The sequence below is a fragment of the Gobius niger genome (assembly GCF_951799975.1).
Source record: "Gobius niger genome assembly, chromosome: 20".
Classification (NCBI taxonomy): domain Eukaryota; kingdom Metazoa; phylum Chordata; class Actinopteri; order Gobiiformes; family Gobiidae; genus Gobius; species Gobius niger.
In genome coordinates this window covers 19,010,726-19,037,428 of record NC_136871.1, presented here as the reverse complement: position 1 = coordinate 19,037,428, position 26,703 = coordinate 19,010,726, and the positions used below count along the sequence as shown (strand labels likewise).

The 26,703-nt window shown below is 40.8% G+C and overlaps 2 protein-coding genes across 4 annotated transcripts; one reads left to right on the top strand and one right to left on the bottom strand.

The window, feature by feature from the left end:
* The first annotated feature begins 1,968 nt into the window (after positions 1–1,968).
* LOC306979911 (protein phosphatase 1 regulatory subunit 12B-like) lies at positions 1,969–6,518 on the top strand. Its single transcript, XM_079579069.1, has 6 exons — positions 1,969–1,972; positions 2,356–2,503; positions 4,885–4,986; positions 5,212–5,262; positions 5,328–5,378; positions 6,301–6,518. Exons 3-6 carry the CDS (start codon positions 4,885–4,887, stop codon positions 6,385–6,387), a joined length of 291 nt encoding a protein of 96 aa, XP_079435195.1. The 5' UTR covers positions 1,969–1,972; positions 2,356–2,503; the 3' UTR covers positions 6,388–6,518.
* A 972-nt stretch (positions 6,519–7,490) lies between these two features.
* syt2b (synaptotagmin IIb) lies at positions 7,491–26,434 on the bottom strand. 3 transcript variants are annotated; one of them, XM_079579050.1, is made up of 9 exons: positions 26,308–26,434; positions 15,655–15,886; positions 15,378–15,535; positions 13,102–13,236; positions 12,676–12,843; positions 11,924–12,091; positions 11,705–11,822; positions 9,617–9,750; positions 7,491–9,330 (listed from the first exon to the last, which is right to left on the bottom strand). In XM_079579050.1, the coding sequence occupies exons 2-9, from the start codon at positions 15,860–15,862 to the stop codon at positions 9,115–9,117; spliced, it is 1,305 nt and encodes a 434-aa protein (XP_079435176.1). In that variant the 5' UTR covers positions 15,863–15,886; positions 26,308–26,434; the 3' UTR covers positions 7,491–9,114. The 3 variants fall into 3 exon arrangements, with proteins under 3 accessions (XP_079435176.1, XP_079435175.1, XP_079435177.1); XM_079579049.1 differs by lacking the exon at positions 26,308–26,434 and adding an exon at positions 18,288–18,447; XM_079579051.1 differs by lacking the exon at positions 26,308–26,434 and adding an exon at positions 18,288–18,447 and having other exon boundaries at positions 13,102–13,227.
* Positions 26,435–26,703: the final 269 nt, after the last annotated feature.

Genomic DNA, 26,703 nt, shown 5'->3' with positions numbered 1-26,703 from the left:
CAGCCTGAGGGTAAGGCCTAAAACTCTAAAGTTCAACTAAATGTTTCTTAAAGAGGACACCTCAGCATATTGTTTTAAAAGATTCCTTCAGCTCATCATATGATATCATATGAATCATATGATAATTGTAAAGGCATATTTATAACATATCTAATTAAAATGCAAATAAGAAAGCTTTTTAAACACTACTATAAAAGGCCTACTTGGGTACCTTAACATTATGAAAGTTTGTGGTGATCCGAGTAATGATATTACTTTAGCAGACACAGTAATGACAGTCATGTTCTTTTTATAGCAAAGTTGTAAGAGCAGTAAGTAGGTAGGCTGAAGGGAGCAGCAGTGGTAGTAGCAAACAGCCCTAAGACAATGGTTCGAAAACTTTAAAAGAAAAAGTGCCACTTCATTAAACATGTAACCTTCTAATTACCACCAGGCCTAGATCAAGATTAAAACAGGACTAAACTGGGTCTAAAAAGGGACTTAAATAGACCTAATTCGGAATAAATTGTGTCTAAACTGTATGTAAACCATGTCCAAACCAGAAAAACACTTAATTTAAATGTACTAAAATTGTAGCACTGACTGAAGAAGCTCCAGTTTGAGAACCACAAGCCTAGAACATAAAGTACAAGTTATTCGTTTTATTTTATTTGACCTTCATTTGACCTAGAAAGTCACACTTAAATCTCAGAGGGAACCCAATGTATATTGCACTAAATTAGTATTTTTTACATAAACGCACATGTTTCAGAAAACAATATCTCTTAACATCTGATAGAGTTTGAAGGAGAACAAACCTGGGCAGGGTTTAGCTGTATTAGGTGCATAATCCCCTGTTTATATGAAGAACGGTGCAGGAGAAGTGGACAGGAAGAGAGAGAGGGAGAGAGAGAGAGGATGACACTGAGAGGAGGAGGGACAGAGCTGCGTGTGGGAACTAAGACTTTGTATTTATGGATGTTTATATTTTCGCGAGTCCTGGGGGAAACTCACATTTTCCACTTGAGAATATCTGTTCAGCAGGCCCCAAAATACCAGGGGACTGCGTAGTGACGTGTATATGCAGCAGTATACTGGGCTAAATCTCTCCATCCGAGTGTTTACAAGTGACGTCCTTTAAACTAAACCAGTGTGCTTTCCAAATCCAAATAGTAAAGCCATTAATAGATGTTCAGCCAGCGTTTTAAGTGTCCAAAGACGGGCCAAAGGAAGCAGACATCAGTGTGGTAAAGAACATCCACAAAGAAACAACATTACTGTTTATAATGAGTATCTGTGGTAGTGTGGGGATTTGTTCTATCAAGGCATCTTTCATCTACCATTTAACTTGTGATGAAGACGGAAATATGAGGAATGCGGCGCACACACATCCAAAAGACAAATTAAAAAGGAAGATAATGCAGAATCTTATCACATTATGTTATTCATACTTAATATGAAAAAAAAAAAACAATCTTTAACTCTTGACCTGGCTAAATGGAGAAGTAAAAAAGTTTTACTAAATTTCAAATCCTAGGGACCCCTTTCGAGTCCTTTAGACTAAATAGTAATCATTTGTGTGATGGACTGCGTTGCTTTTCGCTCTCTTCTTGATCTTATGAGTGAAAGCAGTGCATAGCTTGTCCAACTTCAGCCAGCAATAATGGACAAAATCTACAGCTGCCGCCAGAGCTTTGACCTTATTTGGATGCGTTCGGCTATCTGCACTTGTCTGTGTATTTAAAGGATCAGTTCATCTCCCTGTCTTTAACTTGGCTTGGTATTTCAGAGTGCAATAAGTTAGTTCTCGGAAACTGAAGAACAATCCGTCATCTCTCCACTCAAGAGGCATTTCAAAGGGTTTTAGTTCACTCTGAAGGATGACAGACTGAAATAGTTTTTCATTAGATTTTCTGAGTTATGTCAACTGGTGTAGCTATTAGCTAAACTGACCAAAAATGTTGTCTCTTTTACAGAATGACAGACTGTCACGGTAAGCCTCTTTTAAAGATATTTATATTTACTAAATGAATGTAGTAAAGATTGTCATAATGTAGCAATCTTGATGTTAAGAATTGCACATGTTTTGCTTCTCATCCAAGAAGCCCCTCTGAGGTTTCACAGACCCTACTGCAGGTTTCACTCCAGTTTAGGGTAACACGTCAAAACTAGCTGAGAGTAAAACAGCAAGAAGATGAAGAGAATTCTGAACAAAATCATCCAAGTGACTACTATTTGAAAACCTTTTCTACAACAAAAAGTTCCCGGATGACTGAGACCTTACATAAATACAGCATTACCTTGTTATGTATTACCGTATTCATGTGACGACCAGATTTGCTTGCAGCACACGGGTCTGATGGTTTGCATTTTCAGATTGAACTCAGCGAGATCTGCTAATACGTCCAATACGTCCAGTGACACAGCTGTGAACCATGCAGAGTCGTACTTCTTAAGGAGAGAAAACAGACTGTCCGCACGGAGGAAAGCAGAGGAAGAGGCCGCGATAAATGACTACAAAAAGGTGTGACAGAAAAAGGAAATGTCCCTGAACATATTCAAGAGTTGGCTGTGCTCATGTGACATCATAATATTCTAAAGCAGTGGTGTGTAAGGACCAAACAAATGGCTCGTCGGACCATTTTCATTAGGTTGCAGACCTTGGTCAAAAATACATGTTGATTCATTTTGCTTATAGATGGTAGTCAGCCTTATGATCAATGAAGCTGAAAGATTATCCATTATTTTTATATGTTTGGCAGCTGTAGAGGGCCCACATTGTTGATATCTTTGAATCGTTACTATTGAGGTTTTCTATTGCATAGATACAGACGGCATCTCTGGAATTGCCCATATATGGTCATGTTTAAAAACAGTTAAGGGGGAAAACAAGTTGGAGAAAAATCTAAACTTTCTCTAATTATTCAAAAACTACTTTAACAAACGCTGAATTATGAATATATTTTTCTACTAAATAAAGATACAAAGACATGGGGAGGAGCAAAGTGGTTCAACAGCCCATAAATACATAAATAACGGAGAATGCTAACATAATGCTACATGTTAGCATCGGGCTAATGCTACCGGTTAGCTAGCGCTAGCTACAACTGCCGTATTTTCACTTCTACTGAACGATCTGCTTTGAGAAAATATCCATATGGGCCCGATTTACAATTGACTTTATTTGTATGTGATAAATGTGTTCATATTCCACCAGAAAATGGCTAAAAAGAGTGGACAATTATGTTTCTCTAAAGATTCTATTTTTCCCCTCGGCGAAGCCACGCCCCCTTCTATGACGAAATGGCGTCTGTATCTATCATAGAAGGGGGCGTGGCCTTGCCGAGGGGGAAGGAACATAGACTGTAAAAAATAATGGACGTCTTATGCTCACTCCTCCCCGTTTACCATAATGACCACGGTCGTGGGGGAATTCATGGAGGATTTACAGACTCCCCCTCCCCAGCTCTGACGAAGCATGTTCCTAAAAAGGACATACGGGCGGGATCTTCACCTAGACTCGGCCCTTGCGTGACGTGTAGCTCGCGCTGCTCCAATGCTAACAGTCCGAACCTCATTAAGTACGAGATTTCAAAAATTATATTCAAGAAAACCAGCCTGGTTTCATATATTGTGATTAACCCAGCGTTATCTCAGGAGGAATATCTAGCCTAGTCTAGTGTTGAAAAAATTGAAACCAGGCGTTAAAGTTGTTTTTAAGGTGTCTAAACTCCAATGCTTTTCAATGGGGGCCTAGTGGCAATATGGAGGTACTACAGCAATGGCGGAGCAATGGCGGAGCAATGGCGGCCCCCAGTGTCGTGGTCATAAAGCAGAGCAGCCAGCGCCCATTGGGAAGGAAACATCTTTTGGGAAAATCAATTTTTCACTCTTTTTAGCTGTTTTCTTGCGGAATATAAACTTATTTATCACACACAAATAAAGTCAAGTCTAGATTGGGCCCATATGGATGTTTTTTTTCCACAGCAGATTGTTCAGTAGAAGCTAACAAATGCTAACGAATGCTAACACGAAGCATCATTACTTATTTATTATGGACTGTTGAACTACTTTGCTCTTCTCCATGTCTTTATTTTGTAGAAAACTAAATTCATAATTCAGCATTCGTTAAAGGGACTAGATGCAAGTTGGTCATATTAATACTCACTACTGCCACCTCAGGTCTTGTGTGTAACTGCAGGTTCTATATTAAGCTTGTGCATGATGGCACTTCGAATTAACAACTTTTGAGTGACAGCGCAGGATTTTATAGGCAGTTGTGGTGAATAGGTCGAGGTTCATTCTACACATTGATGCAACGTGTAGGGGGAGGAAAATACATAAATTTAACATTTTTAAACATTGTATAGCCCTTTAAAGTAGTTTTTGAATAATTGGAGAAAGTTTAGATTTTTCTCTACTTTGTTTTCCCCCTCAAAGCATGACCATGACCTGTATGATGTCACACTACCATGTGGGGTGCAGGAGCCAGTTGTTCCCATTCACTGCATTGCACTTTCACAAGTTGTATCTAAAAATAAAACATATGAATTACAAACATGATCATCAATATCATTGACTGGCTCCATGATCTTTCTGTACAACACCAAAAATCTCCTCAAAAATAAAATCATTTACAAAATATTATAGGCCTTTAGAACACTGTGATGTCACCTGAAATTCAGCAATAATCTGGCTGATCTACAATTCGTATATGATTGATCATTAATGTGCACTGTCCCAATCAAATAAGTTAATCGCTCTTATAACCTTTTTTATCAACTATTTCTGGTAGATAAATCAACTTATTTTTGATCATGATTTTAAAAAGGATGTTATGTAAGAAAAGTCGTTTGCAATGCATCGAACATACAATTTGAAATACTCACTGCGTTCATGATGCAGATGTATGAGAAAGCGCTGGCCACCAATCAGAGGCTGAAATCCAGACTAGAGACGAGTAAACAGGAACTGTCTGTGATCCAGGACCAGCTGCAGAGAGCACAGGTAAAACTCAGGGAAAAGTTCACACATCTCTAAATACCCACACAGAAACACAATCAAGTAACGACACAAATGAGACATGAAAAATCCTAGCTGCAGTAATATCTGCTTGCGCTAAATTCAACAATAATGACACATTTGTTTTGGATGTTCTTTTTTGTTTTCTCTTGACATTTATCATAAGAAACATTTCCAAAAAAGTGAATAAAAGAAATTCCTCTGCTGCAGAAAGGGCGACCGGGAGCTTGTGGATCCAACATGTTGGACACAGAGAAGAAGGTAAACTCACCATTAATGTGTTCACAATTCACTCTCTTGTCTTTATCTTGAGTTCTTCATCGCAGGAAAGTTGGGCGCTGAAAAAGAGAATATCGGACATAGAGGATCAGTTAAAGGTATAAAACCTCGATACAGTTTGCATTTACAGTGTTGGTTAGGGCCTGGTTCCCTGCTGTCCGTGACTGCAGTGTCTGGCTCCTATTTCCTATTGTTCTCTGTTTACTGGTTACATTCACTGTTGTCCAGGAGCATACAACAAAAACCTGTTGTTTGTCTGTGAATGAGAAGCACTGTATGTTTATGACTAATCAATAAACCAGCATAAATCTATTATATCTGGGAAGTATGACGTTAGATATTAGTTCATTCTATGTTGCACTTGAACTGGCGTGATACAAAAAGAGATAGTTAGTTAGTAGATACGTTACTAATGTGTGTGCCCCTACTACCGGTACTTTATACTGTATATAGAGGTCGGGAAATTCCACTGTTACCATGGACATCCGCCATATTTACAGCTGTTAGTATACATTTTCATAGACTAACATTGGCTAAAAACAGAATAAGGGGGAGAAAAAAGCTGTAGAACAACTCCGTTGCTGCTTGATTGCTGCTGATAGATACATCGAACACACTGTGGTGTCCATTAGTTTATAATTGCTGCTAATCCCATGATGCTTAGCGGTATGACATCACATTCCCGAACACACCGGAAGTTCGCGTGTGCGGCCCGCCCCTTCAGTTACTACACGAAAACAAAGCCGTTTTTAGGTCGTGCAGAGAAATGGTGCAGTGTTGACTAGTTTAACACAAATCAATCTACTAAACATCAGATTTGAGCGGTGAACATTTTCCCTCGTTCTCCATTTGTGCCAACAAAAGTGCCAACTTTTGCCTCTTTATTTTTAGACATATGATGATTATGTGTGCAACGTATAATTATTATATTATTTCATTTATTATTAATATTATTAAGGGATATTGACTGTCACTCACCTAAATAAATACATCATTGTAGAGCTGGTTGTGTCTTTGCAGGTGAAAGCAGAGCTCAAGATGGAGAACCAGAGACTGAAGGATGAGAACGGTGCTTTGATCAGAGTCATCACAAAACTGTCCAAATAAATCTGACCAACTGTGACGGACTATTTTTTAGACTATTGTTATATTTATTGTGTGTACTGTACACTGTATAGAGCTGATGTAACACCAAAGTTGCGTAAAGACTTTTCCACTCAAATGTAAAGTTGTTTCCTTTAAAAAAAAATGCCCACATTACATTGAGACTAGGCTTTCATACTTTTGGGAATAAAGTCACTCACCATAAACCTGGCAACTCTGCATCTTTATATCTGATCTGCAAGACCCTTCTATGCCACGTGCTCGGTCTGCAACAAACATATACCTGGGTATAAACCTGGGTATAAACCTGGGTGCTGCAGACACTCGGGCCGGAACATTAACTCTCTAGACTTCGATATGAAAATGAACATCTTCAGTTGTTTAGCTTTCGTGGATCATGCGTTATTGTGGCGTCACCAGTGGATTGGTCTGTTCATGCTGCCACCTACTGGTCATTGCGTAAACGTCTACACAACGGCAAACTTGACAGATACAAATGTTTATTTTCATCTAGGATAACATTTAAACAACACACATAATGTCCCATTTCCCTTGAGTTATTTACTGTACAATTTGTTTTGGTCTTTTTTTCATTTACTGGAAAACATAAATTTACTTTGTAAAATAATAAATCATGCAATTCACAGAAGGCACATGGACACACCTCTACGAGACAAAACAAGGACATTTAGAAGTGACAATATGTTTTGACATTCCGTGCACACGGAACACGAGACTGTGGAGATGGTGGTGATACATAGTTGGCAGTATTGCAGTGTGGATGCTCTGATAGGGTCTGCTCTGTGGCACAGAGAACATAGCCTTGGAAGACTGGGATTTTGTTGTCTGCTTTACAGTCTCTTCCATTGATTGGATTGCAATCATTTCATTGATTTGAAATAATTCCTCAAAAGCACACAAAAGAGAATGATCATATACATATGTGTATAAAGACAGTCAACCAATCATTTGCAAGACATTAAACTTTAATTGAAATGCTATTTCCTTTTGGTTTGTGTGTGGGGTTATGTGTTGTTGTTTTGTAAGTATGATTTGCTCAAATGTATGTTCGCAGCACTGACCGGCTAAACAAAAATAACCAAGTTGTCATGAACAGGAGATAACTGAAGTAAACACTTATGGTAAAGGTACACTGAGACACACCAAGGACCCGTAGTCCTGGACTATATACAAAGACAAAACATGCATTACAGCATTGGAACATAGTCTCTCATTTGGTACAAAGCAAACCTGCTTTATTTGAAATCCAAAAGTTGACATTTCAAACACACACTTGTTCTTGCACAGCAGTCGCCACATTATTTTAGGTCATTTTATTATCAAAAGGGACAGAACACAAACACACATCAATAGATTTATTTTACCTCAAAACATGCTACTATTTACACCAGCTACTGAATACAGTACATGCTTGAGCTTATTGGCAACTGAGCGCAGTGCATTGAAGCAAATAAAAGTAGCACTGTGACAAGACCTTTTTTCTCTTCCCTTTGAACTGCTCTTTTACTTTCACATTAGCTTTGTCAGACTGTATAAGCTCTGCACTAATATAAATGTATGACTATACCACTGAAATGAGATGAAACACTGCAAAGCATGATACATGCTCCATTCTGCAGTTCTATTTGGTTCAAGCAATGAGAATGTTAGAGATGGAAGAAGCTACATTTGTTCCTTAAAGTTTTCTAAAGTTTCCTACTGATATGTTTCTGTTTTGAGGGTTTCAGACATTACGTGCTACGCTCGTCGCTTTATAAGCCTAACAATGAAATAGTGTTTCATAAAACTCTAAATGCTTTTTGAAACTAGCAACAAGTCGCCACGCCCTTGGTAGCCTTTGATAACCTTTCATTCACAAATATATGTGGGAATTCAAAACTCTAACACTAGGTAGATTCCTTTTAGGTGTCAAAAATACTACAGTACAACATTGTACATACATAGTATCTCTATTAATCAAAGCGTCATTTTATAAAAGGCACCCTGTCATAGTACATTCTGTCTGGGGTCACAGTAAATGTCTGTTGAAGCTAAATGCATAGATGTGTCAACAAGGCAAGATCAAGCAAGCAAACTCAACTCATCAAATAGGCATAACTAAAGAACACTACCCTTTCATGGTCTGTGGATAATATCAATCGCAAATGTAAGATGGAACTTAGACCTTCCTACAGCCACCACTGTGTTTCAATTGACCTTATTTGCTCTGAATGATTTTTTATTTATTTTTTTAATATATACAGACTTAATGTAAACTAAAGAGGTCACCACTCAGTACCGCAGGTTTTTCTATTGCAAGTAAGATCACACATTTATTAGCATAATACAATAGTAGGCATGGGGTACGCAGTGCCATAGGGAAGCAAGTAAAGCATGCTCTACAAACTAAACTAAAGCTATATTTCCAGTGTTCTCTTTACCAAGACTTTCATTCAGTGTCAGCACCCTACGAATCAGTTTCTAAGTTTCTTCAAAAGAAAGAAAGACATGATTTCTCCTGAGCCAGTCATGTGAAACTCAACAGCAGTCTTCCCAGCACACACTGAGGTATGTGAGGCGTACAGAGGCCTGATAGACTTTACCATAAGCGGATATAATAGATGTCTCTTTTTGCTGAGCAGGTTTCATGACGCTGTGGTCATGTAATTCATGCAGTGGAGGCAAGGGGAGGTTCAGGTTAGTGCAGTAGCAGGTGGCTGGTGAAGCTCTTTACTTCTTTGCGTTGAGAGCTGCCAGCTGACCATCGATGTCCTCCTCCTGTTGCAGCACGTGCCACTGTGCGATGGGTCGCCGTGGGTTGGATAACATGTCGGACCAGTGCTTCAGGCCTAAACCTGTCGCCTTGCTGCCCACAAAGATCTTCCCAATGGCATCGTTCTTACCAATTTTGTCATAATCAAACACAGTGACAACCACTAAGATTTTCTGTGGGAAGTAGAAGAAAAAATAACAAATTTATGCAATAAACCTGTATACTGCATTACAATGTGTCCAATCCATATGTTAAGGCTTTTCATGATTGTTTTTTTATTTTTTACTTGTTGTTATGGTTTAGTAACCATTAAGATGTCCCACTTATTACTTGAGGGAATGACTGGACACAAACCTATCAGTTTTCAGCCCTAGATAGAAACAACACTGACAGTGTTTTCATTGATACGGGATTTCCTATCAAGCAGGGTAAATACATAGACCAAATATACCAAAGTACCTGCATCTGTTCCAGAGGGATCTCAAAGCTGAATGATTCATTGTAGTATGGGTTTAGCGTGTTCTTCTTTACTGTGGTCTTCTTTTTCTTCAGTCGCTTGCCTCCCTGCAGTAGCGCGATCTTTACATATGGATCTATAAAATGCCAATGAAGATGAAGAAAAAACATAAATAAACAAAAGTATTTTAAAGGGACAATACAGCGTTTATGTTGAATGTTAAAATTAAGTATTTTCCTCCCCCTTCATGTTCGAGCAATGTCCTAATGTGTAGAATGAGCTCAGAACTGTTCACCACAACTCCTTCTGAAATCCTGCACTGTCACTCAAAAAGGTGTTTCTTCGAATCCGAAGTCCCGTCATGCATGAGCTTAATATAGAACTTGCATCTAGCCCCTTTAAACAACGAAAATGAATAATAAATAAAGCATATATCTGCAAATTAAAAAAATAATTCTCAATCGATGCAACTGGACCTTTGTTGACGAAGATGGCCACATGGGCCAATGTTTCCGATCTGCTTTGCAAAACGGCCATAGCTGTCATTGTCAGAATAGATCCAATAGCATGGATTAAAGAGGGATATTATGCTTCTTGCAGGTTTTCGTAATAAACTGCTAAAACAGTTGAAAACTCTAGGGGAGGCAGTTCAATATCTCAGTCTGAGGCCGTTCTCTGTTTTGGTATCTCACATATGGGGAACACTCTCACGCTGTTCCCCCAGAAGCTCTGTTGCATTAAGCCAGTTTCCCGACTGTCAGACGTGATGTCTGCTCCCCAGAGGAGGAGTATTATGACCCAGGGTCACATTGGGCTTTTGAGGAGAGACCTGTCTGCACTCTCCTCCTCCTTATCTGGGTACCCGCCGGCGTATGCCACCTCGCCAGCAGCAGGCCGCTGCTACCGCTCCTCATGGAATCACAAACATTTAAGTTCACTTTTCTTATGTTAGCCTTAGTCTTAGTTTGGTTATGTTTAGTCCTCTTTTATGCAAAAATATATTTCTTTAGGAGGAGAGTGCGGGCCTCTGCACACAGAAACAGGCGGGGCCGCAGCAGAGCCCGGAGGGGAGGAGGCGAACCAGCAGCACCAGTGCTACTTCTGCCAGTCGCAATATAAGCAACTTTATATTTTATTACTACTAAAGTGCTTCACTTCTTCTCTGCCATGGAAAAAGACGTGCTACCGCCAAAGGCTTGCAAATGTGGGAATAAAATTGCCCGGGCGGGCCCAGTACCCAGTGACCCCTGCGTGCACCTATCTCTGAAAACCCGTTGCAAAAGACTACGATAGAGGAATATCCTCTACTGTGAGCAACCATTCCCCCTCTACAGGACAAGAGGCCCATGGAGTCACCATCTTCATATGTGAGATATCTCACCCAAGTATCAGAGAATTTCTTAACTTTGCGTTGTCAGCCGCTCATATGAACAGGAGAAAACAAGGAGAAAACGAGGACAAACCACAAATGCCAAACGGTCACGTCACAACCTTGGCTAAACTAACAATCTCATTATATTGTGTTGTGTAGCTTCTCACATTTATATTTATTAAAAAAAAGGTCTGCAACTAATTAGTAATGACTGTTACTATAAATACAATATTTTTGTACTATTTTACAATAGAAAGCACCAGAGTTGCTTTAGAAAGTCACTCAAAAGCCTTTTAAAGAGGCAAAAACTGATCAAATGTATTTCTCTGTGTTCTGAACACGGCGCTGTTTACTGGACAAAGGCGAGCAGAGGACGACACTTCTGCATTTTCCTGGAGACTATTGCCATATAAACAGCGCCTAAGCAAGACTTTGAGAGGTGAGGAAAGCATTTCCTGGGGGTTCCACAGGAGCTTTTGGGGAATGGAGGAGCTTTTTTGGACCGATCGACGGGGTTCTAAAAATAGCCACTGGAGAAGATCCAAAGTTTACTGAAAGATGCGCTAGTGACTTGAAGCACAACTCCAGGTATGTTTTTGATGAGAAACAACTTTATAACATGGGAAAAAGTACATTTTTGCATAATAAAAATGTACCTGCCCCTTTAAGTGGGCTCTTTTATATTTATGCCATCCTCATTCATTCTGTTGTGTCTGACCTGACAGTCCGCAGGCGTCCATCTTCTTCAGGTTCTTTGCCTCAAGGATGCACACGGTCAGTTTGCCTGCGGTGGGGACGTAACGCAGGGAGATGCAGATGTCTCCAAGTTTCTCTGGCTAAACAGTCCACACAGAGACACAGAAATGACGCACAACTTAATAATTAAAACATTTTACTGCTACATTTGTGTCTCAAATACAAAATCAGACTTATTAACCTCCTCCTGGTCGGCGCTCTCCAGATCTCTCCACTCCTCGATAGGCCTGCCCAGGTCGATGGTATTCATGGCAATCTTGACTTCTCCGATCACGTCATGTTTGGAAAATCGGTCATAGTCATAGACAGACATGCACAGTGTCTTCCCACCCAGCTCCTCGTAAGGAACCTGAGAAACATAAGAAGGTATCTTTAACTGCCATTGTTTCATAGGATGAAGAGCTGACGTCGTTCAGAATATCCTTAGGAGTGACAGGGTTGGTAAAGGTTAGAAACAAGAACAGAAAAAGGATCACGCTGTTTAGGCATCAGAAAATAGCTTCACAGCAAGAAAGTCCCATTCCTACCCTGAAGATAGTTCTGAGGTCTCAGTGGGACTTCGCTGATTAAATAAAGAACAAATAACTTTAATAAAACACATTTGTAAATAAATAATAAATAAAAGCTATGAGAGTAGAGGATGAATAAGGTAAATAGCTGGGGTAAAAAGGAGCAGCTGAAAGCAATAGACACTTTCAAGAAGAAAACAGTCAGTACAGATTTACAGTACTGCGCGCCTATCTGCTTTCTGCTGTAAGACCTGGTGCGACATACAAATCCTCTAGAGACCCAATTAAAATGAACAGGAACTGTGTGTAGGCTACAGGCCAGCAAACCTGACAGCGCAGTCCAGTTGTGTCATGTAGTATAATGTGTCTTCTTTAGAGAGAAAACAGCAAGGTATTGTTTAGATGAGGAAACTAAAAGACGGACCTTGAACACAAATGTCTCGTTGAAGACAGGGTTGAGTGTTTTCTTGTGGACTTTGGTGTCATACTTCTTCTTCTTTTCAGGAAGTAGGCAAACTCGAACGTAAGGATCTGAGGTCCCGCCTGAATCCATGGACAGGAGGTCTGCAGCCTGCAGAATCCCGACAGTCAACTGTCAAAAAAAAAAAAGAAAATAGTCAATATTAGAGATATCAAGGTAGCCAGAGTCATGAGAAATGTGTTGTGTGAAGCCGATAAAAAGTTTTACTGTTGTCTGCCCTACACATATTAGAAGTAGCAACAGTAACAATGAGAAGTTAGGTCTGTTCAACTTTTGTGCAAAAAAAAGTTAAAGTAGATAAAAGTAAAGTGCTAAAGTTGAACTGTGCAATTGCTGATTCAAAGATATAGATGAGGCACATAGGTCTACCTTTGTGTTCTCAAAGTCATAGTCAATGGAATACTGCAGTTTCCCCAGAGGCTCCTGCTCCTTCTCCTCTTCTTCCTCCTTCTCCTCCTCTGTCAGCCCGGTCTCTCCCTCATCTTCATCATCATCCTGGTGTTTCTGTGTAAATAAAAACACTTCATCAATATATGTACTACACAGGCCTGATCATGGGTTCTCCCTAACAGACAGCATGCCACAGACACTGGAGCTCCAGTTTCTATAGGTTCAAGCTTACCTGTGCAGTACCTGTTACAACAAAGCCCTTCTCCATACATTACACTCTAAACCTTAGATTAGTAGCACAAAACATTTGAACTTACTGAACTAGTGTTCAATATTTCACACATTTTCTTGTTATTTTGGGCATTTCAGTCAACATGCTGGTGCATTACAGTAACAGCCACATGCTAGTTCCACTAAAAGGGTTCAAAATGCAAACATTAAGTTTTGAATTTATACGAAACGGGAGTGGTCAAAAAGGCAAACATTCTTGACTATACTGAAAACCCCAAAGGAACTAGGTGTCAAAAGAAAAGAAAAGGAACAGAAAATATATTCTCCCAGATCAAATAGGCTATGGGGGATATTAAAGTGCTGATCCTTAAGCTAGGTTTATTTTCTGTGGCACTAAACATATCTCTCTTTCTGCAATTATTACAACAAAGAGTTCAAGATTAAAGCGCATGCCCGTCTGTTTGTAAAGTATTACCAAATCTTGCACCATATTAGTTATGGTCATCACATTGTCAAGTCATTCTGACTAAGCCATATTGATTTTTGTTTCAAGTTTACAAGGAAAGATTGTATAACTTTGGCTCTTACACTTAGTTTGGTCCGTTATTCCAAACAGCCAGTCATGCCCATAATCTCATGCAAATATTATTAGTGTTTAAGTGTCTTGTGTCCCAACAATACCACACCTTTTACATTGATGTTTTAAAGTGACATTGTTCCAGAGCAATGTGTATGGCTGTGTTCACACTAGGCCACTTAATGTGAACCCTGGTGCACTTCCAGGGATTTACGTTTCATATTTGCAGCTTGAAAACGCATCACCTGACTCTGTTTCAGGGTCCGGTAGTGCGTACAAACTAAAATAAGGACATGTTTTCATTTCTCCTTTTTCAACACAATGTTAGTCTATTTGCTTCCAAGCTGCACAAACAACGCAAACCCCAGAAGCCCTCCAAGGTTCACCTTAAGTAGACCAAGCGTGAACACAGCCTACGGGTTAGTCTCTCCTCTCAGATGGGTTTATGGAGCACATCATAGCTTTCCATTATCATTTCTCAAGCTGTATCATCACCAAATCAAGCTATAGACAAATGTACAAATCAAAACAAAAGCCAAGGAAGCTACGAGTTTCATTCCATCAAACCCCTCTCCAGCCCATAGAGGAGGCCGGAGAGCAGTGGGAGCTGTCCACCTACCGTATTGAGCGGTGATCCGACAGTGACAACACGAGGCACACACACGACAGACACAAAGCAGGGGAGAAAGGAGGAGAGCAGAGAGAGAAGGAGAGATTGAACTCACAAGACTCCACAACGAACGAACAGTGACCACCACCACACGAGCAGCAGCACGGTAAGGCTGAGAAATGACACGCTTCACGTGCACTCGGCAATAAGTCACGTCTGTGTGCCCAGGACCGATCGATTTCATCTTAGTTAGATCTCGGTTGATGCGACCACAAATCAATCCCAAGGGTTCCTCATACGCTGTCCAGGACTTCAAGACTATAGAGTTTAAGTAACAAGCGTTTGCGTCCTTCTTCGAAAGAGTCGAGGGATGTTACAGTGTCTTGCCTCCATGCCACACTAAAGCTGTATACCATTTCAATAAAAAATAGTGTATTTTGTTCCGTCTATTACTGTCTATTTTCTGGATATTAGTTGGGCCCATAATATATAATTCGTGCCCTTAGAATTCACTCCCCCTTCCCAAGGCCTCATCAATTTAGTTCAGCCAAATTCAAAGCTTGAAAGTTAAAACTAGAAAACACATTATTCACTGCCAACTGGTTGCAAAGCGTATCATTTTTCACCCAGGGCCACAATGGCATACGTCACACAGATAAACCACAACTAGCACTACCACCACAACAAGTATATGGAGGGAATCAAGCTCTCCTTGTGTCCTTCACGGCTCTGCCTAAAAGAGTTGCTGCTGCTGAAAGATCAAACCCTGTTAATACGGGAACATTATGGCAGTCGGAGATAATAGTGCAAGTGAAAGAGACAAAGCCAGAGTCCTACCTCACCACCCTGCATGTTCTTCATGTTCATGCCATCCTTGCCCTTCTTCCCTTTTTTCTTCTTCTTTTTGCAGCAGCATTTCTTGATTATGCAGAAGCAGCAGGTTAGGATGAGCAGAGCAGCAACTACAGCTATGGCAATCAGGGCCCAAGGAGGCACTGTCATGGAAGAAACGAATGGTCATGTGAGGATATTTATGATGATTTATGATGATTAACTCTACAATATACTGCAGAGCTTAAGAGATATGTTTTTTCATCAAGGATTCTTAACTTACAAGGGATTTTATCAATTTCATTCAAGAATTTGCTCTTGATTTCCTCAAACATGTCATTCTTGCTGATCTCCGTGTTGTTGGAGGGAGGGCCCGCCTCGGCTGTTGTGGAAATAACCCCTGGAGTAGGAGAGGCCATGGTCTGAGTGGTGGTCCCTGTGGGCTCTGGGGCCGCAACCGCCTGGGGCTTCCTGAACAGGTTAAACTTCATTGTCACAGTCTAGGCACAGTCTCCCTGAAAAGACAGTAAAACATAGATTATTTACAGACATGAACACACAATACTATAAAGAGTAAGTCATAAAATCTCTGCTTTATCTTTTTTATTTACAGTCAGACTCCTTATTAGGCAAAGGAACTTCACATCCAGTTTGTCTTAAAACAAACCAACAGATACAGACTGCCCACAGAGGCAAAACAAAACTGACACAAATGTCATGCAATTAGCAGCCGCTTGCTCAAATACCAGGAACCAGCTAAAAGTAAAATGATTTAAGAACATTTCCTACTCACCATGAGACACATTTCCCAAACACAGAATAAGAGGGCTGGTAAACTACAGTACGACTATACAGATAAACTACTTTGTTGTGGATGTAAAAATCTCAATAAAAAAACAGCTGTTGGTCCACTCTGTTTACTGCAGAGAACAATAAGCCAAATCAAAAGGTGAGTGTACAGAGATAAAGACAGGCCGTGACCTTTTATACAGCATTTAAATATCAAGAGAACTCATTTTTTTAAGGATGTTTGCATGCTATATCAAGTTATCAACTATATTCAAAATCAATAAAAACACACACGTCAAACACATAAAGCATTTGAGGACACACACACACTAAATGCACCTGGTTTGAATTAATGGTTTGATCTTTCACAACCATTAACCAATCCATCTCCCTTTATCTCACACCTGATTGTTGAAGCGACAGTGCTTCGGCCCAGACACTTCCTACTGCATTTCTGGAGGGAATCCACAGCGTTCTCAAACCATTTGAGTCCTGTTGTGGATTTTCTTACTAATCAAAAGGAAAAACTAAAGAGATGTTGTCTGGTCAAGTGTGAGGTTCATTACGCATGCGGCGAATACAACACAGAGAAGTCCATGGGTAATTCTGGAGAAGTCGGCTTTCTCCTCAAGTTATATAGGTGAACACATCAAAGGCAGAACAGCATGGCGGCAAATGCACATACATGGGAGACAGACAACTGGATGCATCTGGGATGTTAATGCAATCAGGAAAGGCCTTTGATTAATCGGACAGGCCTTTTAATGTGTCTTTACGTGTGAAAGGGATCTCGTCTGGGATGCAGGGAGCTGGCACTCTCCGGCAGTTAGTTGAAACTCAGCATGTCATCAGACGAGAGGACACTTGTTTGTGTATTCACAATACTGTGGCTGGTTATTAGACAATAGTAACTCTGACTAAAATTGTCACAACAGTCCTCAACATGTCCAGGGTAAAGTAAGGTTTTCCTCGGGGTCTCAATTATCACAGTTTAATTTATTTCATTATTCATTTTATTGACGCTTTCTTCCTGCACAAGATTAAGCTAGCACAGGTTCACAGCAATCCTCAACCTGAATGTCAGTTTGGCCATGTCGGTGAATTATTCATTCAAACGAAGAATTGCAAACACAACGGCCAATGGATGGTCCACTGGCCGTTGTGTTTGCAATTCTTCTGTGTCATCGGTTCAAGCATACGACAAGTAACGAGCAACCAAACTCTGGGTGTGTTTCGATGCACGTCGGAGGGATTCAAACCTTCATCCCATCTTCTTGGAACTGTTTCTATTTCTCTCCAAATGAGCTGACCATCAGAGAGGGACCAGCATTTCACACAGGCGTCATGCACTAAATTGAATTTCTCCAGTGATCCCCTCCAGGGACATCAAAATGTGAACAATAGCCACTGTCACCCATCAAAACGTCTGTCAATGAAATGCAGATGCGACCTTCTCTTCACACCACAGGGGATGCACTCCTACAGGTGTGTGCTGCCTCATTTAAATAGATTTATGACCAAATGTAATGGATTCATGGAACAGGAGGTCTGAGTGTGCGCGATATACTCTGAGATAGGATTGTTGCTAGGCGATCCAGATAGTGTCAGGCAGCTGTCCAGAACTGCATATAGTCGCGTGAGTGTCCAGCCAGATTGGATCAAGGCCAGAGTCAAGTCATGGCTAGAGTGGCATCAGAAAAAGAAAAAGAAAAAATCACATGCAATAAAAGTTTTACACAAAAGGATTTTTTTTTGAGCGACTTACTCTTTTCCTAATTGCTTCTTTTTGGTGTCAAACTAGCTGCTGTGGCCTGATACCGACAATCTACTTCATGCTTGAACTTACCACAGTGCACACGCCTTTACTAAAGCAATGGCTACAAATGGCAAAACCCCTTTATAATCTCATGACATGACCCATCTCCTTCTTTCAATCACTAATGCTAAACACCAGCTCTTATCAGGACATCAATGAAAACATCTCTACTCTACAAACATTCACAGCAATCCCATGATGAGATGTTGTCTGGCCAAATCAGTTTGAAAACACGAGACGAGACGGGCGAGCTTGCTACCTTTTTGTACGATCATATCTGTGGACGATGCGTCATTCATGGCACAACTCACCAGTTGGATGCGGTGCCCCCCTCCCTCACCAGCTGTCCCATCCAATATTGAGTCAAACAGTGTGGAAACCGGCTCCCGTGTTTTTGCGCCGGCAACACTGTGTGATGTCTCCCATAAGCAGCAGACTGCAGTCTCCGCTCACTTCTCTCTCCACTGCAGCATTACAGCCAACCCCCCCCACACACACACACACCCACACTTTCTCTCTCCCCCCCCAACGCACACACACACCTCCCTTCCCAGCTCCTCCAGTGTAGTCATGCACACAGTACACCTCTCATTGCCAATGCTGCTCACACATCTGATTGCAGCACGCCACTTCTCTGAGCATTACCAGGATCAATAGCGACTGGTCCGTGAATAAAGCCACAGTTTGCATAGAGTCGTGTTGTAGATTGCTTACAAAAAGTAAAGTCTCTGCTGTGAGCTGAATCCAAATAGCAGCTTGCAAAAATTAATTGGATTCCAACAATTGATCCGAGAACTAGGGTATAACTCTCCAGAGAGGTGCCATGGCTTATTAAAATGGTTCGATAGAAAGAGCTCGGTGATCCGGTGAACTTGTCATGTCGTTTGCTTATTCTTCAGCACATCAAAGATCAAGTCACTGGTCCAGGCATCATTATACAAACATACTGTAACTAAGGACATCCAGGTCAAACATTATTATCAGCCAACAAACTGCAACAAGACTAATTATGTCCTGCCCTGTTACAATAACTTCTGCTCTTTAACTGTAACTCCGTCTTATCTTACTTATGACATTCTTCCAGCATGCCTTACCTTGCAACTCTGGGTCATGAATGTATGGGGCACTAATACTTTATGTTTCATATTTGTAACCGGCCTGTCAGGTCCAATCGGGAGGGAAGGGGGAGGGAGCTTGATTGTTTCCTTCTGAAAATTTGTTCCCACGCTCCTCAATTTGTAAACTTGGAGCTGCTTTCTGGTCCAATCGGGAGGGGAGGAACTTGATTGTTTACCTTCAAATTTCACTCTCACTTACTCCTCACTTGGTAATCTTAAAGACTATTATCGCAACAATGTGAGCTACTGTCGCCCCATGAATAAAAGATTTGGTCAAATGAATCCATGTGATAACTGAAAGTTGCCATTGGGGCGGCTAGTCATTTGACGCCAATCTGACGCCGATACTGGTATGGTAAGGTTGTGTCCATTGCATCTCATACGTCCCATTTCAGGCAGCCAGAAAGCGCTGCCCAGTCCCCAAATATGGCGCCACCATTTGTAACTGTTTTGTGCTTGTCATTGCTTTATGTTTCATTTAAAGTGACTTAACAAAATGGCGTACAATCTTTTTTGTCTTTTCTGTTTTGATGTGCCATGTGGTCTCCAGGCCGTCTTTGGCAGATGAATGCAGATAATCATGTTAACACTCTGTGCTGACACAGCACTTAACTGAGGGAGCTTTTTAGTGCAAGGTCACCACACAGCTGCAGCATCATTGTACACACTGGCTGGTTTAGGCTCTCAGAGAGGCTCCCAGTGCATTGTGGGAAATCACTCTGCTCTGACATAAATGAGGAAGATCCCTTCCTTTACTTTGAGCCCGTGGACACTGATGAAACAATGAGCAAACAGGAGACGGAATTGACACTATGCACAGACACAGCAGCTGCTCATACAAAGACGTTTTATTTTAACAGAGAAAGGTGCACGCTCCGAGCTCCAGCAGGAGTGCTGCAATGCAGAGGGACAGCTCCAGTGCAAATGTGAGTTTACCCGAGCTGATCAGAGCTGACCATTTTCACACAAGCAGTATCTTGTATTCTCATCTTTATTCATCAATAAAAAGTAAAATATTATTTTTTTCTAAATGCTAAAAATAATACATGAATTTTAGCCAGTTCATTCGGCACAGTTAATAACAGGAAGAAGCCGAGGGGAATGTATCATCACTACAGCTGGGGCAGCAAGTGCTGAGTAAAGAAACTTCAGCTTCTCATATTTAGTTTTGGATTGTCCTCAAAACCATATGAGATTGGAATACAATCACTGTATACTATTTTACGTTATGTTACATCAAAAAGATTCTTTATATAATAGCTGTAATGCTGTATGTAACCATGCAACATTTTCGGCGTCAGTAAATGTCATTTCACACTCTGTCAAGTATTCCTGCTGTCAGACAGGAATTCCAATGTGCCATTAGGCAACAAAAGTGCTTGGTCAGCAAACCTCACACACAATTAGGCTCATGTCCAGGGAAAGAGCACAGATGCTTTTTTTTTTTTTAACTCAACAGATAAATGATTGTCATTTTAAAGGGGGGGTATTATGCAAAATCGACTTTTTCAAGCTTTACATCATGTTATTATGTCATTCCCTCATTAAAAACATGCCTGAAGTGTTGCCTTGGCACATTCACGTATTTTTGAGTAATCTGTAAAAACTCTGATGGCAGCCATTTTAGGGATAGGTTTGCCTGAGTCCTCCTAGGAACGCCCCCCACCTCCTGGAGACGCCTCCGAGCTTTTGTCACCAGCCGAGTAACCAACCACTGCTCCTCAGCAGAACCCCCTCCCCACTGATGTCACAGACAGCGTGTGGAGGGGGCGTGTTGGAAAGGGTCAGAGGTTCATAAAGAGACAGAGGCCTATTTCAAGACATTCACTACAGCCATTTTGAGAGAGCAATTTTATACAAGTCAGTTATTCTAATTTACTGCATTTACAGACCAACAGAAGGTTTGGTCATCATTGTAGTGTGCTATAGACTGGTGCTATGTGATTGAAAAAGCATAATACCCCCTCTTTAAACAAGTGAGTTTTTGTTCAACTTTAACCCCTTAACGCCTATTGGCGTAAATCGGCAACATACCTCTTCTTGCCAGACTGTGGCTAAAATAACGCACGTTTTCCCTTGATACCTGTTTGCGCACATCCATGCCGTACCTAGGAACGTTTTGCAAGCACTAGTTTCTCGTAGGACCGGTCAGAGAAGGAACCACAAGCGGGTCATGGTAGCTATTTAGCGGAAATAGCATTTCTGCAAATCGAGGCAGCAACTTTGATGAAATCTTCAAATGTAAATTGAGTTGTGCTAAAATAAAATTATGCAGCAGCTCCTTGTTTCCATCTTTAGATTATTGATTGGAATGAACTTCGTGTGATGGATTTTTTTTTTGTTATTTGAAGATTTAGGTACGTTGCCAATCGGCAACATCAGGCCATAAAGGAAAACTGCAGTAGCTCCATCTGGTGGCCACAGTGACCGCATTTTAGTAGTATTTAGATGTATTACAGTGCTAAAACGTTTTTTAGAACATGCCATTTTAGTGAAATTCTATAATCATTGTAACAATAACATACAAAGATATAAAAAAAAAAGTTAGCCCTTTTTTTACACAGAACAAAATGAAACCGTTGGTGTTGTTTGCAAAGCGACCACAAGGTGGACCTACTGGACCACAAACAAGAGTTCCACGTCCGAAAATAATGTGCAATTATAATATAATTTGCAAATAAGTAATGGTACATAGAGGTATCTGATGTACAATGTATTATAAAACCTCAGGAAAGGGAGCAAAATCTGATAATTAGTCATAAAAATTGTAGATATTTTGTAGATAAATTGTCTGCACCTTTATAAAGTGCTTTTTTTTCTCCTCCCTACATCAGGTGATGAAAGCAGCAGCAGCAGGGAAGGCACTGATGACAGGAACAGCAGTAATGAAGATGTTACTGAACATCCTGATGCCCTTCCTGTTACCAGTGCTGCTGCTGCAGGACGGCATCAGCTGCTCAAAATCAACACTTTGCAAGAATTTAGTGAAAAGCGTTAGCTCTGTTTACTGTTCTAATATCCTAACCTGAATACACAAGTGTTCAGTGTATCTTACAGTGCATTTACATTTGTAATAATTGTGAATAAATACATTTTGTCATTTTCATACATTTACAACTTTTGCCTGTTGTTGCCGAATTACAACATACCCAAAATTGCACTTATGCCTGTTGTTGCCGATTGGCAACATACCTAAAACTATATCTATACTATGTGCGACATAAAAATTTACAATCTCCACTTAATTTAGCATCAGCTTGAAAGCAAAAACACTGATAATAAATTTTTTTATATAATGGGAAATTAGTTCAGGCGTTAAGGGGTTAATTGGTTATCTTTACAAGGTAAATGTATATGTATATGCCAATTTGTATATGTGTATATGTGTTTTTTATGTTATGTTATGTTATGTTATGTTATGTTATGTTTTATGTTTTATGTTTTATATTTTAAATTTGATGTTTGTATGTGTGACTTGATTGTGCAGCTGATAAACTGAATTTCCTTTGGGATTAATAAAGTCTATCGTATCGTATCGTATGTGCTATAAAGTGTTATAGCACATGTGCACCTGTCCATAGAGGGTTTTTAGTTTGCGGTAGATAAAACAATGCACATTTTACACATCAGAAAAACTCTGGCACAATTTCAGCCTCTGTTTGAGCTCTCTGCTAAAGATGCTGACATTAGTTGGCAGTTTTAGTCCATTGGGAGAGAGTTCCACGGTGAACCACCTGGACTGTCCGAAAGATTTTCTGATTTTGGGAGCACAGTCTGCACACACAACTCCTCTACAATGGTTGTATTGTGTAGTTGTGCTCAGGGGCAAGACACTTCCCTCATCTTGCAAACAGTCAGCTGTAAACTATCTAATACATTTGTTTAGCCAAACTGAGGTTTTTGTTTCAAAAACTTTAACACACTACGGCCTCTTTAGGTATCATGGACTATGTACTCAGCCAGTCAGAACACTTGTTACACAACCAAAAACACAGGGTCTGTTTACGTCATCTCTATGTCAACTTTGTGAAGCACAACACAATTAGGGAGCAATTAATCTTATTATTATGACGGGGAAAATACAAAAAAGCATCAGACTGAAAAGCAAAGGGTCTAAACTAGATCTAAATTGGATTCAATTATGTCTACCACTATCATTTCTAAATCAGAAACAACAGAAACAATCTAACTTAAAAGCATGAAATAAATAATCTGTAATGAAACAAATAAAGTCTAAAATTGCAGATGAACCTGCACCATCTGAAGAAGCTCAAGCATCACCACCGATGGTACAAGTGCCACAGTTTGAGAACCATTGGCCTTCGTCATCAACACCAGGGGGCAGTGTTGGGGAAAGAGATTTACAGCAAGCTAAGAGGCAGGATAACTGGAGGCTTCCAAGTGTAGCTTGTTAGATGATGTTACAAAGGGCTAACATTGTGATACAAACAGAACTATACACCACCATTGTCTTATAATCACTGTACACTAAGCCCTCCTCAAAACAGATACAACTTCAATGTAAATGTACCTGCATGAGTTCTGGAAGTATTCCCCTCTGTTTATACATATTTTTTAAAGCTGAAAATGTATATATTTAGTATAGCCTCTAGCCTGTGTGTAGACTATACTGTAACTTTCTGTATCATGGGCAATGGATTCATGAATGTTAAAAAACAGACAAACTTTGATCGAAAGCTATTTTTTCCCATGACTATTATTTCATATTGGATGCGTTTTTATTTGTGTGTCATTGTAGGCTTCCTTAAAAGAAACTAGGATTCCATTCAGAGTGGAAACTGCTGTGTATTCCCTTAAAAACTGTGAGTTTGCTTGGAAACAGCTGTCCTGCGAATGCCTGTTTATTCAGAACATAAATCTGTCCCTCGGGCTGAAGAGGCTTGTGCTGATGGCATTTCTGTGAAACGCGCAGTGCAGCAAAAGAAGACAACAGTTCAGCAAATCTCTCACTCTGAAGGAGAGTGTTTAGAGTCAAACAGAGTACAGTACATCTCTAGTCTGCCAGGAAGTTAAGGCAAAGCCCACCAAATAATGCGCAAGAGCACAGGTCCGTAAACATAATCTCAACTCATTTGTGAAAAACTGAAATAACCTGCAGCGCTTTGAAATCGTGAATCCAGGGAGTTCCCATCCACTGCCTTTGATACTCAAAGCACCTGATCACCAGTAAAAGAGCATCAGAGAAGAGAAGAGCATCGGGATTATACTGTGGGCTGCGGTACAGAAGCCTATTTCATGAGCCATCAACCCGCAGAGCTCCAGGCATGTCCGCCAGGGAGTCACTAATGTGGAAACTTAAAAATGCTGAAATAAGGAATACAAGCTGGAAGAAGAACTGCTCATTGGGTGAGTAATTCCGTTTCTGTAATCAATGGGGGGTGCATAAAGATAAAACTAGCATAGCATCATCAATCAATATATCAATGGCAATGAGGTATAATTAAGCAAAGCAAGCCTGAAGCAATTTCCTAATTGTTTGGTGGCATAAAGTAACAGCATCACCCAAGTATACTGTATAACTGCAAATACCTGTATCTACTGCAAATCTCTTTGTTTACCTTTCTGTGAAAAGTGTAGTCTCCAGTTGAATATTGTGGGTGCACCTATTCTAATGTATCTATTCCGAGCTGGGCTGGTGTAGGCAAAGTCAGGCCCTGGGGCAATATCCGACCCTCCAGCATAGAAAGTCTCTGGCCCTCAAGATGATTTTTTGACATTACTGCACGTTTGAGTGATCCGACGAATTTTTTAAAGTACACCAATAATGCTAAAATAGTGCTCATTTCTTAAAGAGGGGATAAGGAAGACCCTCCCACACCTCTTGTTAGGTGCAACACTTGTTTTACTTTGGGACATAATTGAGTGGTTCGGCAACTGTTTTGCTTTTAAGTTTGATCTCCTGGAACCGCCACCTTAACGTGGTGGAGGGGTTTGAGCATCCGAATGATCCTGGGAGCTCTGTTGTCGGGGGCTTCGTGCCCCTGGTAGGGTCTCTCATGGCAAACCGGTCCTAAGTGACGGGTCAGACAAAGAGCGGTTCAGAGGACCCTTATGAGAGACCAACAGGCCCATTTAAACATGAGACCGTCCTTCTATTGACCCACCACCTGCAGGAGGAACCATAGGGGCTGGTGCAATGTGATTTGGGCGGCTCCAACAGCTGCCCCCACGACCCGGAAACGGAAAAGTGGAAGAAAATGGATGGATGGATGGATGGACGGACGGACGGACGGACGGACGGACGGACGGACGGATGGATGGACGGATGGATGGATGTGAAAATGATAGTCTATCATCTCACTATTGGCCCTTTAAAGAAAACACTGTAGGATTGTAGCCTTGAGCCTGACCAGCCATCTGAGACAGTGATCAGCTATAGGTTTAACCCCATCTTACTTCTCCTGCACTGCTGTAATGGCAGTACAGTAGAACACACACCCTCGCGCGCACGTACGCACGCACGCACGTACGTAAGGTATGCCCCCCGACCGTATGCCGCTAATGGCCACAGGGACCGAGAAGCAGATGCATAACCTTTGTGAGCACAAAATCCCAAGCACACAATCAGTCCCAAACATCACATCATCAGAAAAAAAAGTCTATTTTATCCCAAATCAATACATTATCAGTTCTTGGGATAAAAGAATTCCAATGAAAATGGAATAATCCCCCCCCAGCCTACAAATACATTATGCATAAAAGCAGGATTTTGACACTCACGGGCAAATATATGAACAGTGAGCTAAGAATGTACTGGACAGGGTGAGTACTGCATACTTGTACAGAACCTCACTTTTGCTGGCTCAGCACATCTGACACTTGCTTAAGCTATAGCCAATAAAACTATCATTATTATGGCGCAGAAAGCATAAAAGGACTTTAAAAAAAAAAAAAACAGCATTCGTGATACAACAAAGCAGCCAGTTGTGTTAATTTCACAGCAGCAGCATCATCATGGCAATTAGGATAATGGACTGCAGTATCCACTTGGAGACAATTGGAACCTTGGGTCGCAGATTCATTCATCTTTTATATTTACAGCCTATGCACAACCCAGTGAAAGCTGAGTTTCAAAGTCACACATTCGTTTCTCCAAAATCGTTCTTGATCAAAATGGTGAGTTAAATTAAGCAAACATCCACATAAACTAATGATGCAGATGCAATGCGGAAAATGCTGCCTGTGTGCTCACCTTAACCGCTACTCCCGGGCAATGGAAAAAAGTGGTAAAAAAATCTTCAAATACAGCCTACTTCATTTCACATCCCGCTTTTAAAAAAGGCATGGTCGAAACGCGGTGGTTTGAACGGTCCCGTTTCTTTTTTTCTGGGACGTTGCCCCTTTTGAAAAGACCCGCAATCGTAACTTTTCACGGCTCTGTGTTTTGCAGCAATAATCTTAAAGAGAAACGAGAACACGCAAGTCCCATCTGCGGCGCGGCGCGTGCACTGCTGTATTTCCCGGCGCTGCTCGCTGATTGGCTGAGCGAGCGCTCAATAAAAAAAACCAAAAAAAACCCGTCGTCATCAATTGGGCAGAGCGCGCTGGTTCTCTGGCGCACTCTCCTCTCCTCTCCCCCCGCCCGCCT